At 39.5% G+C, this 13920-nt stretch overlaps 1 protein-coding gene across 1 annotated transcript in view; it reads left to right on the forward strand.

Moving 5' to 3' along the window:
* The window catches only part of STPG2 (sperm tail PG-rich repeat containing 2), a 303935-nt gene that overhangs the window by 49353 nt on the left and 240662 nt on the right, over window positions 1-13920 (forward strand). The window contains exon 7 of the mRNA XM_060247026.1: window positions 12875-12979. Coding sequence (XP_060103009.1) covers window positions 12875-12979 — 105 coding nt within the window. The remainder of the gene's footprint in view (window positions 1-12874; window positions 12980-13920) is intronic.

Consider the following 13920-nt stretch of genomic DNA (forward strand, 5'->3'; position numbering starts at 1 on the left):
TCAAGCTTTGTTCACATGTGTAAAGTTAGGTGCTGGGTTAAAAAAAATTATGGATCATGGTCAGAATAAAATGGATATATCCACATTAAGTTCAGGGCCTGATTCCAGTGGAACGTTTTGCCCCTGACCCCGTAGGCACACTTTAAAAATGTCAGGCTCTCTCTCTGTGTCTGTGTGTAGAGAATGCATTCAAATCAGGATTGAGGGTAGGGCTGTTTATTGAAATTGTGGACCTGGCCTGGAGCCTGAAGCATCGCTGACAAGACAGAAAGCCAAAAGCTTTTTATTTTAATACCAGGCTTGCTCAATCCAGAAGTTTCATATTGGCTATCTGGTACAGACTAGTTTTGCACACCTTTATTCTAAACAGGACTCTGTGGTCAAAGCAGACGAGATGTAGGAAGGTTTGTGAACTGTGTCCTTGTCTGTTATGGCATCAGGCTTCATCAAGCCTGATGAAGGGTGATGAATTCAAGCTATGCTTCCTGCGTGTGGAATTTTCTCCCCCCCCCTCCCTAATTTCCTAATTTCTGCAAAAAAAAAAAAAAGGCCTGGTTTCATGGAAGTGAGAAGAGGGGGCTTCTGCTCCCCCCATGCTTTTTTCCCTGGGGCCCTGTTACCGAGAAAAGTGGGGTATAAATAGCCAAGTAAATGAATACATAAAATCCTCTTCTGTGGATTTCAGAACAGTTGCTGAATATTTGATATGTGATGCCGGGATTAGATGCCTGACTGTCTTTTGTTTTAATATTTGATGTTTGACATACAACAGTATTTGATGAAGATATCTGGGTGGCTTTGGTGATGTCAGTATAGTTTAGCCTGGCTTTTTTAGATCGCTAAGATAAAATAAACCTATCTATTTCATTCTGAGCTCTTTAGAGAATAGGTAAGGTATTCATGTGACAAACTCTGCTACTGTTTGGTAGTTTACAGTTTAGGTCATATGGTATTTGAAGCCTGATTTGCTTTTTATATCTGAAACCATTTGATATTGGCTTAAGAAATGTAGTCTGTTTAAAAACAAGCTCCCCATGAACTTTAATTCTGTACTTTAAATAGATTTGCCTGCATCTCCTTCTCAGCGCTAGCTAGAAATCACATAGAGACAGAGGCCTCAGGATTGACATTTCAGGCAGGGTGGGAGGGGAGAGCTTTAGCATGTTGGTGGATAAACTATTAAAAATGAAATGTATTTACCTAAAGGCTAGGTTTATTTCCCTTGTATGTGATGTCAAGAAAAAGGGCCATTTGAAATTTGCACACATCTGCAGTTTTTTCTAGTAGAACCTTGGCCAGGTCCCTTTTATCTTCTACCCAAACTACATAACCCAGGAAGCCATTGTCTCAGGCATAGGCACTATCACTGAGGGGGTATCTGGTTATATGGACACTGTTCTAAGACCCCATGCCATCAATTCTCCCAGCTATGTGCGCAATACCACATGCTTTCTGAGGAAAACACTGTCTTTGAATGGCCTTCTAGAGAATACAATTTTAGTTACTATGGATCTCTATATACCAGTATCCCACACCAAGATGGATTACAAGCCATATCCTGGAATACAACAACACAGCTGACTTTGCCACAAAACTGTCATTTTGTTCTCACACATAAACACTTCAGATTTGGTGACAAACTGTTCTTCCAGATCAATGGTACAGCCATGGACACCCATATTGCCCCACAATATGCCAACATCTTTATGGCTGACTTGGAACATTGCTTCTTAAACTCCCATCCACTCATACTGCTCCTGTATCTATGTTTTATTGATGACATTTTTATTGTCTGAACACATGGAAAAAAACCCTGGACATATTCCACCAGGCATTCAATGACTTTCACCCCACCATCAACCTGACAATGAATCAAGCTATGTAAGAAATACATTTTCTGGACACTACGGTAAAAATACACAATGGATGCATAGACACTACCTTATACCAGAAACCTACTGGTCGACAAATATACCTACATCCCTCCAGCCACCATCCTAAACATACCAAAGGATGCATTGTATACAGCCAAGCTCTGTAGTACAGCTGCATCTGCTCCAATCCTACAGACAGAGATTCCCACCTGAGGAATCTACAACAAACTTTTTTGGAACTAAAATATCTACCTGATGAAGTCAGGAAGCAAAGTTATTCTGGATTAACAAAACCAGAATAGTGCCCAGAGAAAACCTGTTACAAGACAGACCCCCCCCCCAAAAGACAATAATAGAGCCCCATTAGTGGTGTCATACAGCTCTCAACTCAAAGCAGTTCAATGCACCATCAACAACTTACAACCTCTACTGGACAATGACAGTTCTCTTTCACAAATACTGGAAGGCAAACCTTTGCTTGCCCATAGACAGCCCCTCAGGCTCAAACAACTCCTCACCCACAATAATGCAACATCTAATTTGAACATGGCACTGGTACCAAAACTTGCAGTAAACCCAGATGCCAACTTTGCTGCCACATACACCTAGACAACACAATCACATGACCCAACAACATCAACTACACCAAGGGTGTCAAACATGTGGCTGGGGGCCAGATCAGGCCCACAAGCAATTCTGCTTCCTTCTCCCTCTCTCTTCCTTCTTTCTGTGTCACAGCTTGCTTTGCCAGGATTTCTCAATTGCACAGAAGCTACAGAGCAAAGCCTCTATTTTCCCCATTGGCTGAGGCTCCTCTCTTGAGGAGGGAGAGCTTGCTTTGATATAGACCACAATATTACAAGAGTGCTAACACTGTAAGCATGTTTTATTTTAACTTAAAAAAAAATTGTGTTTGTCTGTGTCCTTTATAAAGTTTATATCTTCACTTCCCGGGTTTACATTTTATGACACACATGGCCTGGCCTGACAAGATCTCACTTATGTCAGATCCGGCCCTCATAACAAATGAGTTTGACAGCCCTGAACTACACCATCTCAGGCTCATTCACTTGCTCATCTTTTAAAATTATATATCTCATTAGATGCCAACAGTGCCCTTCAGTTCTCTACATAGGACAAACAGGACAAACCCTGCACCAAAGAATAAATGGACACAAATTTGATATCAGGAATTGCAAAACTGAGAAACCTGTAGGAGAACACTTTAATTTCCCAGAACATACAATTGGTAACCTTAAAGTAGCTTTTTTATTGCAAAGGAACTTCAGGAACAGAATGGAAAGGGAAACTGAATTACAAGTTATTACCAAACTTGGAACAAACACCCAGCAGGACTTAACAGGGATATTGGCTTCTTATCTTATTACATATTCTAAACTCATTATCACCAAGGACTATACATACTCTGTAAGGACTACACAGTTTATATTTTTATGCATCCCCTATACATCCCCTGTCACACCTGGGAGAAGGCAGATGGGTATCATAAAGTTAACTTTTCCACAATTAGAAAAGATTCTCTTACATACTTATCTCTTATTTTGATATTTATTGCTTGAAATGTTGTTTCCCCTTAATTGAATCCATACAGCTGTTGACCCTGTGCAGTTTGCTTGTTGTCCCTGCTTTGTCTCAAAATATCTACATAATGTTAAATGCTAATTTGTTTTTCCCCTCAACCCTGTCTATAAGTTTGAATGCTTTTCTCCTATTTCATTGTATCTGAAGAAGTGTCTGTGTACACAAGAAAGCTTATACCGTGAATAAAACGTTGTTGGTCTTAAAGGTACTACTGGACTTTAACTTCATTCTGTTGCTTCAGACCAACATGGCTACCTACCTGGATCTACCCTTCTGTTTTATAACCTGTAGGTAAATACATCTTGCCTCAAACTTAAAAGTAATCTTACCAGTGTTTAAAAACACATGAAACATGTTGAGATCTCTCATGGATGGCCTTGGAGTGGTACTGAGTAAGTGTTTTTGGTTCCTTGTTGCTCTGATTCCAGGCCATCTTTTTAAAATAATGTTGTGACCTCCACTCAGGTCTTCAATACTTTGATCATAAAGTTACCAGAAACAGCAAAAATTCAAATGGAATCAATGTGATCACCTGTATTGATCACTAGGTGACCCTTCAAAGCTAAGTCATCTGCTAAAACACCATACTATAGTCTCGTTAGGGCCGAGGAGACATATGGTGTCCACATAAGCCTAACTGTGAAGAGCCAACTATATTGTTTAGCCATGATTCCCCAAGAGTGGAAGATTTAAGGACTGTTAGTTCATAGGTAGAATCCATTTCACTCCTGGTTTTTATGAGGTAAGATTGTAGCGGAGCCAACCTCACAAGCAGTTTTTATGAATTAAGGTTAAGTAGCAGTCTGGCTGAGGCAGCCTAGAATACATAGGAAGCTCCCAGCTTTTGATGAGATATGTATGAGGTAGCTGAAGCCAGCCTCAGGTAATGAAATTCTGAGTGTTCCTTGTATGCTGAAGTAACAAGCAAAAATGGCAAGGCAGAACCCGACTCTTTAAATTCACTGTATTAGTCCTCGTAATTTCTAAAATGGTTTGAATATGAGTGACTTCTTTTCTACAAAATTAGGTTACATATTGTAGCATGCCAAGAACCAACTCAGCCTGGAAGTGGACAGAGCCTGGAGCACTAATTAGAAAGAATCTTAGACTGTAATCACACATGATAAATAATGCACTTTCAGTCCAGTTCACACAGTAAAATCCAGTTGGAAAGTGAATTGAAAGTGGATTATTTAGGGTGTGTGATCACAGCCTCAGTTATATGAAACAAACTGAAGAGGGTATTTTTTTGCCTCTGCTGCCAACATATCCCCCCTTTAAGCCTCAGTACTGTGATGGATTTGTGTTGATTTGAACGCAGCATCACTTATACCCTGTAATTTTAATCCACAGTGGTGTAAGGAAGGCATGCTGAAGCTCCATTTGATTTCAGTGACATTTGAGCACATGTAACTGTGCCTGTAACTGTTGCAACTAAGCAGTCTTTCTCTTGATGTCTGTTATTTTTGGGGGTTGATTGTGCACCATGTGGGTGCTGTTTCTTGGCAGAAATGTGGTCTGTGGAAGCTTAAATGAATAAAAATAAATATATTAATCTTCCTTTCAGCCCGTTTAAGGTAGAGAAAGTTGTGCTGATAAAATTCAAGAGACAGGCTGATAGCAAGAAGGTGGCTACAGGTTTTTTTTACTATCACATTTCATTTCAGCCCTGAAAAGCAGCATGCATACCTCTAGATTGCTCTAGAATCTAATAGGCTCAAATTAACATGAGGTTGCGTTTGGTTTTTATATTTGATATCCAGGTTCATTATGTACATGCAGGGTATCTAATGCAGGGATCACTTAGCATCTGCAAGGGATAGTGGCTGTTTCATGTTCTGATTTCAAAATATGGCTTAAACTCAGGTGTTTCTAAAGGAAGCAGGTTTTGGTGTCCCCTCCCTCACACTATACAGAATCAATAAAAGTTGGTTACTCTCTTTTAACACCTTTCTAATAAATAATCATGCCTTAAAGCTCCTACACTTTAGATATCTGACAAGACGGTAGCTATCTCTTGGTGTCTGAATAGGTTGAATCCATTTAATAAAGAATACAATTACCTTGATTGTCAGAAATAATACACTCCAGAATGAATAAAGTTCTCATTTGTGAAGTTGCAGATACAGCAAATTAACAGGACAATAAAAATACATGCTTAATATTTCATAGTGGAGGTGATTTATTTAACAATCACTACCACATGGCACACAAGTTAACATTAATTGTTTGTCTTGTGAAAGGTGGATCACTTGGCTTTTATTATTGTCTTATACTGTTATTTCAGTTCATTAAAATATTTTCCACTGCTATAAATGATAAAGGAAACAAGGAAAAGCATTTTGCTTTCATTTAAAAGAAAATATGAATGTTTACTGTCTCTCCTATGTTGAAAATAGAGATGATTTGTTGTGTGAAAGGTTGTGGGTGCTTGAATATATGACTATCTGAACTTACACTGTGTCATGGCTTTGATCTCACAAAATTGGTGTTGTCTACTCTGAATAGCGGTAGTTCTTCAGGACAGGGTCTTATCCAGGTTAGATAATTTATATCAGAGCTATATCGTTTTTAGGAATAGGCACTTCCTGCATTTTTGCTCTTCAGTTTGTGGTTTATGGCTAAACCACAAACTGATAGTCCAATTCATGAACTGAACCATGTTTGTATTGGTTCATGAGCCATTTAAAGTTTAAAGAACTTTCTGCTCTGAAGAACAGTGGGGAGCAGAAAGTAGAGATTTAAATGGTTCTGAGCTTTTGACGGCGGACAAAAATCAGGTTGTGAAATGACTGGGAGTGAAAAGTCACAGCCAGAAGAAAGCTGGAGGTAAAATGGCTTGAAGCCATTTAAACCCCTGCTTTCTGCTCCCTGTGGTTTTTTGAGCTATTAAACCAAACAGCTGGTTTTTTGTGAAGAGAAGAAAGCTGGGGTTTAAATGGTTCAAAACTATTTAAACCTGTTCTTCATGAACTGCCATGAACTGCATTAAAAATTATGGAAGTTTGTGGGGGCTCTTCAGTTCACAACCATCACTTTGTGAACCACAAACTCGCCAAAATTTGTGATTAGCTTTAGTTCCTGAGCCAGTTCATGCCCATCCATAATCCTTTTTCCTCAAGGCATAATTCTGTTGGTGGCTTTAGTTCCGATGGAACATTCTGATAGGTCACACCACAAATTCATGGTGATATCTTATCCATCCAAAACCAATATTTCAGTTTTTGAAGTACCTACATGTTCTTATGAACAGTGAATAATTTATAAATATTTCTTGCTCATAAATTAACTGTTTGGAAAGAGATACAGACATTTTCTTAACCAGCTTCTGTGCACCTTCTCATGAGGAAAGACTGAAGAGTCAGGGACTTGCCATGCCAGCAGGTGCAAATGGAGGAGTGGGGAATGGAACCCAGTTCTCCCAGATACGAGTCTGCACACTTAACCACTACACCAAACTGGCTCTCTGAGGACATCTATTGAACTTAAGGAAGCTGATGTAGGTTCAGGATGGACAAAGCTGATGTAGGTTCAGGATGGACAAGAAAATGCTTTTTTATACATTAAGTGATTAAAATCTGAAATTTCCTGCCAGAGAATGTAGTGATGGCCACAGGAATAGACAGCTTTAAAGGGGCATTATATGGATTCATAGAGGATAGATCTGCCAGTGGATACTAGACATGGTGCCTAAAGAAAACCTCCACGTTCAGAGGCAGTAAAACTCTGAATCCCAGTGTCAGGAGGCAACATCAGGAGAAGGCCTCAGCCTTCTATGCCCTATAGTTGTACCTCCAGATGAACTGGTTGGGCACTGTGTGAGACTGGGTGCTGGACTAGATGGACCACTGGTCTGATCAAGCAGGGTTCTTATATTCTTACATGCAATTCATTCAGTGTGTTCTCACCCTTCCATTTATGGCCTGATAGTAGTTATTTTCTCTAAGGGTTGGCTTTCCATCTTGGGCCTTAATAAAAGTACCCATTTCCCAGTGTAGCAGTTCTTTTACCTGTCATCTTGAAATGGGGGAAAAAATAATATGGAGTGACTGAGCAAAAGTATGATGATGAACCACAGGAATGTTCTTTATGCTGCCATGATTTTGCTGCAATAGATAGGAAATTTCAGAAAATACTACCATGTTTTCTTGAATCACTGTAAAATAATGGTGAACATGGAATGGCTTTCCCTGAAGCTAAAAACATATTGGGAACATTTGTTGTCAGCTGCATAAAGGACAAAAAGCTTGCGTCTTAAAAAATAAAACACTGAGGCCACCATTGAGGTGAATGCTTCCATTTCTAGATAATTAAAATGACAGTTGTTCTGGTACAGTGGTAGCTGTTCCCAGAGGCTCATCATCGCTGTTTGCATGACAGTTTTCTCTTGGCTAATTAAAGACATTTTTCCATGCAAACATACTTTCATGTCTCCATGTTTCAGCCCTCTTCCAGTTGCTGCTTGCATAATTGGCTACATACATCTTGCATAAGCATTGTTACATAAGAAGTTAGTAATAATGCAGTATATAAGTTCTGTTCTTCATTCTAAAGCTGACTTCCCTCTTTGGCTTGCCTTTTCCCTCCCTGTGTCCTCAGAGAGCCATCTTCCTTGCAGCTTCCGTTCATGGATGATTTTGAAATTAGTTCTCCTTTACTACCAAGCCAAGTCACTTATACAGGCAAACGTTTGCTTCAGCAGTGGTTTAGATATGTGGTAACTAAAATGGTTGTAATGTCATGCCAGACATTCAGAAGTTTTGACCAATAATTTATGGATTTTCAGGAAATTTGATATTCCTGGTCAATTTGATATGAAGATAATTTCCAGTCACTGAGGGATGCTTGCTTCCTCTCTCGTCCACAAATATGGGCTGTAAGCAAGTTGCTGTTCTTATAACCCCTGTTACTTTCATGAGCACTGAACAACCCTTTTCTTCTTACAAGCTCCCAGGCAGGGTATAGTGGTGCTAGCCATTACCTATTGTTTGGCCTTTGCTTGGCAGTTCTGATTATGGACATTTCAATAAATTGTCATGGCCAAAAGTCATTGATAGCTTTGGTTGGCTGACTTTGCCTAATCTTATCTGCCTAAATTAATGATCACCTCTGTGTCAAGAGGGGATTAATTCATTTTTTGTCCATGCTTTGGGTGGAAAAAGTTATTTGCCCCCCCTGTCCAGAGTTTACTAGCCATTGGTTGCACAGTATGCTGTTGAATGGTCATGCTTGATTATCAGTGGTTCCCATTGAGTTCCATGGGACAAATAAAAATACAAGAACAGAAAGACTGCAAGAGTCACAAGGACAAATTTATCCTCTATCGCAGTAGTCTCTCTGAGCACACCTCCTTCACTTCTCAAAGAAAATGACCATCATTTTGCTTCTGTAATGCAGCACTTCTATTCTCTTGGAGTATTATTCCCTCCTGCAGATAGGCAGTTTGTTACATGGCTAGAGGGAGACAAAATGTCCCTCTTTAATATCACCCCCAAATTATTTGTGCACTGCACTGTCTGGCCTTGAAGTGAGAACAAAATGGAAATCAAGTGCAACAAAATGGATGTCAGCTAGAGACATCTAGACATGTATCTTTGCAGGTGAGACAGAAAGGCTGACCCACTAATAACTCTCCTCCACATCCATAATTTAAACAATTGGTTTCCCAAGAAAACATTACCTCACCTTGACTTAACTCCATCTACTCCTGGTCATACCTTTCCTCATCTATTCACCTTTATTGTGCAATAATTAATGCTACTCGTACAACCCAAAATTTTCTCCCTTCCGGTACTCGAGGGTCATCAAGGAACATTGATGTTAGCTCAACTCAGGCAAACCTGTCATGAGTTCTCTAAGGTCTTTATTTACCCTGGGAAAGCCAGTAAAGTTTTTGGGGCAATCCCATTGGCATAGCCCCAGGGGAACATTTTTGGTACATCAAATGCACCTAGCCAGCAGGTTGAGTGTATGTGTGTGTGTGTGTTGGATCCTCCATACACCCCCACTTGTGTGTGGGCTTCCTCCTCCTTATTCTCCAAAATTGGTAACTATTGCCTTCCCCAGATCTCTTTTCCCCACTGCTCCCTTTTATTTTCCTTTGTGATTTGTGTGAATGTCTCTCTCTCTAAAAAATAATAAAACACCCTCCGTTTGAACTTCAGCCTGGTTTATTTTGAGAGTTCTCTAAGGGAACTGGTGGCGATCCCAGTTACCAGCCTCTTGCTAAACCCAATTAATTCATATACTGCCAATCTGTGTAACATCCCAAGTGTGTGGTATTCATATTGTTTCAGCCACTATTATGCTGTCTTTAAATACCATGTGTGGATCCAAGAGTGCTCTTCTTTACATAGAGAATCTTCTGTTTTTGAAACAACTCCTTCTGCTAACTAGAGTCTTGGATCAAAGATTCCGTTGTGAGCAGAAGGGTAGATTTCGACCCAGCCCATGGTTTTAGGGTTCCTAAGGGATCTTATTCTTGGGAATTGTGAGTAATTTTAAGAAATGTCTATTTTTGAAATCAACTCCGACTGTGTTGAATTTTCTAAACAACTATCAGAATTCAAATATATGCTGCATTTGATAGCATTCTGGCCACTAAAAAGAGCAAGAGTCCAGTAGCACCTTAAAGACTAGCAAAATTTGTGGCAGGGTATGAGCTTTAAGGAGTCACCGCTCACTTCTTCAGAATTGCTCACTGTTTGCCAAGCAGCTTCCGGTCCCTCAGAATATTCTCGTAGCAGCACTGGTACAGTATTAATGATATGTTATCAGTAAGTTTTGAGATGGATTTAAATGGGAGAGAAAAGGATAGCACAACTGTGAAAGGTTAATAGTAATCACCTTACATTAGTGAAAACTGAGATAGACTTTTTAAGATGTATAAAATATTTATCTGCTGATGGAATTTTCAGTAGGTGAGATCTCTTAGAATTAATCTTACTTTGATGCTAATTTCTTTATGAATATTTATAACCTCTTCTGTACAGTCTGCAGTTACTTTAGGACTATAAATATGCCAGTAGCTGCATCCCTTCTGTCCAAAATCCCATAGCCAGAACAGCCATTGAGACACTAGGCAGAAGCATAAATTGCCCCACCTCTGCATGTAGCAATGCTAGCAAACATCTGGTGGAAGAACCTTAATGTATTTCTTCTCCATATGGTTTGGAAAGGTGTTACTTTTGTTAATTTTTTGAATACTTAAAGGAATACTAAGGGAGAAGCTTGAATTGCATGCTGATATCTGATTTGTCAGCATCAGCCAACACAACTGACACCATATTTTCCAAGTTGCATATAGCTTGACCGTCTAATTTTTTTCCCTTATAAATCATTCATAATTCAAATACAGCATCTGAGACATGCCATCTCTGACATACGATTGATTGATTTTTTCCAAGTTATTTCCCAGTCTCTAGCTAGATAGCACACTCTGTACTATGCTTAGCTGATTTAAATCTTTTAAAATTTAATTATCCATGTCGAGGGGCCTTATTTCCTTTATTTAAAATACAGGATGTATCCGAGCCTTGAGTTAGTTAAAATTTATGCTGCAATTATGTAAATTAGTGCTGCCAATACTAAATTGTTGCTGTATTGTAAGATGGAGGACGTGTGCTAAGCACTAGCCAATCAAGCATTAGAAATTGGTTGGCTGAACGGATTTCCTACATCTGTGGCTCTGTCATTAATTCCAGACTCACCTTCTGCTTTAAGAGCCCCATTTCCCCTTATTAAAGCTGTGGTGTGCTAGCCATTTAGCACAAAACACAGTTGAGAAAAGAGCCATATTGAATATGCTTTAGGTTAATAAGCATTTACTTTAAAGTGTGTTTAAATTTGTTTTATGGTACTTCATTGAACAAGAGCATGTATGCTTAATGAGATACATTTTCATGAGTGCTTCAGCCTTCAGATTTTTGGAACCTATTGAAAAAGAAATTATGAAAATTTTCTCGTGTGGAAGGCTGTGGTTGAAATCCAAAGCTTCATGTGGCTTTCTTTGACCATCCTATTGCTTCTGGACCACCAGGCCTGACATCTCTGTCCCTGCCATCTTGCTTCCAGATCACCAAGCCTGGCATGCTAATGTGTTCCTTGAGTTCTGTATATCCAGGGTCTCCCTTGCTTCACTTGAACAACTAGAGTAGATTTTTTTTTTAAATCCTGCCTTTGCACTTGAATAAACCTTCAGCAGACTAAACAAGAAATAAATACTGTAACAACAAACTATTTCTAAAAGGCAAAGACTACCTCTAAGATGACCATTAAGATGACCAAAGAATAATTTTGGTCAAATTAATATCAGGTGTACTAAAAGCCTGAGCAAATAGAACAGATTTAACTTGACATCTAAAAGATAGTAAAGAGAGTGCCAAATGAATTTTCCTGGGGAGGGGATTCCATAACTGGGATGACACCACAGAGAAGACCCTCTTTGCTGTATTCTTTTCTGTATTCAGTAATCTAAGATGCAAGGCTGGAGGTACCTGTGGAAAAGTCCCTTTTAGGGAGATTGTAAAATCCCATCTTTGCAAAAGATGGCTGAACCTCTAAGATAATATCCTGAAATAATTATTCATATGAGTCTCATTCCATTTTTTAAGCTGTTCCTTCACACTTGGCATTATTGCTGGTCTTGTGGTGTTACAAGCCTTGCAGCACTACATGAAGAATTTTAATTTATAAATACTCAAAATAGAGAAATATTTATGGTTGAAGGTACTTCAGTTTGGTGTAGTGGTTAAGTTTGCGGACTCTTATCTGGGAGAACCGGGTTTGATTCCCCACTCCTCCACTTGCACCTGCTGGAATGGCCTTGGGTCAGCCATAGCTCTGGCAGAGGTTGTCCTTGAAAGGGCAGCTGCTGTGAGAGTCCTCTCCAGCCCCACCCACCTCACAGGGTGTTTGTTGTGGGGGAGGAAGGTAAAGGAGATTGTGAGCCGCTCTGAGACTCTTCGGAGTGGAGGGCGGGATATAAATCCAATATCATCATCATCATCATCATCATCATCATCATCATCATCATCATCATCATCTTCTTCATCTTCTTCTTCTTCTTCTTCTTCTTCTTCTTCTTCTTCTTCTTCTTCTTCTTCTTCTTCTTCTTCTTCTTCTTCTTCTTCTTCTTCTTCTTCTTCTTCTTCTTCTTCTTCTTCTTCTTCTTCTTCTTCTTCTTCTTCTTCTTCTTCTTCTTCTTCTTCTTCTTCTTCTTCTTCTTCTTCTTCTTCTTCTATTTAGTTTTTTTCCAGATATATCTTTGTTTTTAAAGTTCACATTAGAGCTGTATTTTAAATCAAGAGACCTTGCTGCAAATTTAAAAAGTTCACAGTTCTAAATGTCTGGTGTTCATATTATTTTTAAATTCATGTTTTCATCTTCTGTTTTAACAGGGGGTTCCAGGTCCTGGACAATACGATATAAAAAGTCAGTTTCGAAAGACAGAGGGCATATCACAAGGTGGAAATGAAGCTGCTCCTTTTCTTTCACTTGCTGAGGTATGGCATTATTTCTTTCTATCCAAAATTTTGAAAGGTGAGTGCCCACTGTACACATGAAGCTGCCTTATACTGAATCACACCCTTGGGTCATCACTGTTCAGACTGGCAGTGATTTTACAGGGTCTCAGGCTGAAGTCCTTCACATCACCTACTGTCAGATCTTTTAAACTGGAGATGACGGGGATTGAACCTGAGACCTTCCACATGCAGATGTTCTACCACTGAGCCCCAGCCCCCTGTAGAATTCCGGAGCATGTTAATGTTCTGTCCTCTTTATGGAAATGTAAGACATATCTTTTTGCTTGCTTACAAAACAAATGATCTCAGAAGCTGGCCAAGAAGGTGTTTTATTGTTGCATTTCTGTTAAAGAGAAAGTGATTCCAGTGCACAAAGCACAACTGCTGCTTTGGAACGAATGCCCTGTATCCTTCCATCATGCTTGGTAAAGTTCGAACCCGCCCCTTGGGGGAACAGCCTCTTAAGCTGTAGATGGTTTTTTAGGCTAGTGAAAGGCTTCAGAATTTGTTGAACAGAGGGATAGGATATGGGTTGTCCTCAACCCCCCCACACAATTATATCTCTCCATTCTACCAAGGGGCTCAATATGGTGCATGTGGTTTTCTCTTTCCCCTGTTTTGTTTTTCTCAAACCACCAGCTTATACTAAAAGACAGTGACTAGTCCAAGGTCACCCAGTGAGCTTAATGGATGAATAATGATTTGAACCCAGGTTTCCTGAGTTCCAGTACAATAATTGAACTGCTATACCTTGCTGACTCTTAAAACAATCTATACTGTACACTCTTTTGTTGTTCAGTCGCACAGTTGAGTCCGACTCTTTGCAACCCCATGTCGGACTGTACACTCACATTACTTTATTTTTCAGAAATGGACCAAAATCAATAGCATAGCACATCCTTCACATGTAAAAGAGCCCT

Source organism: Heteronotia binoei, chromosome 9 (assembly GCF_032191835.1).
Source record: "Heteronotia binoei isolate CCM8104 ecotype False Entrance Well chromosome 9, APGP_CSIRO_Hbin_v1, whole genome shotgun sequence".
Classification (NCBI taxonomy): domain Eukaryota; kingdom Metazoa; phylum Chordata; class Lepidosauria; order Squamata; family Gekkonidae; genus Heteronotia; species Heteronotia binoei.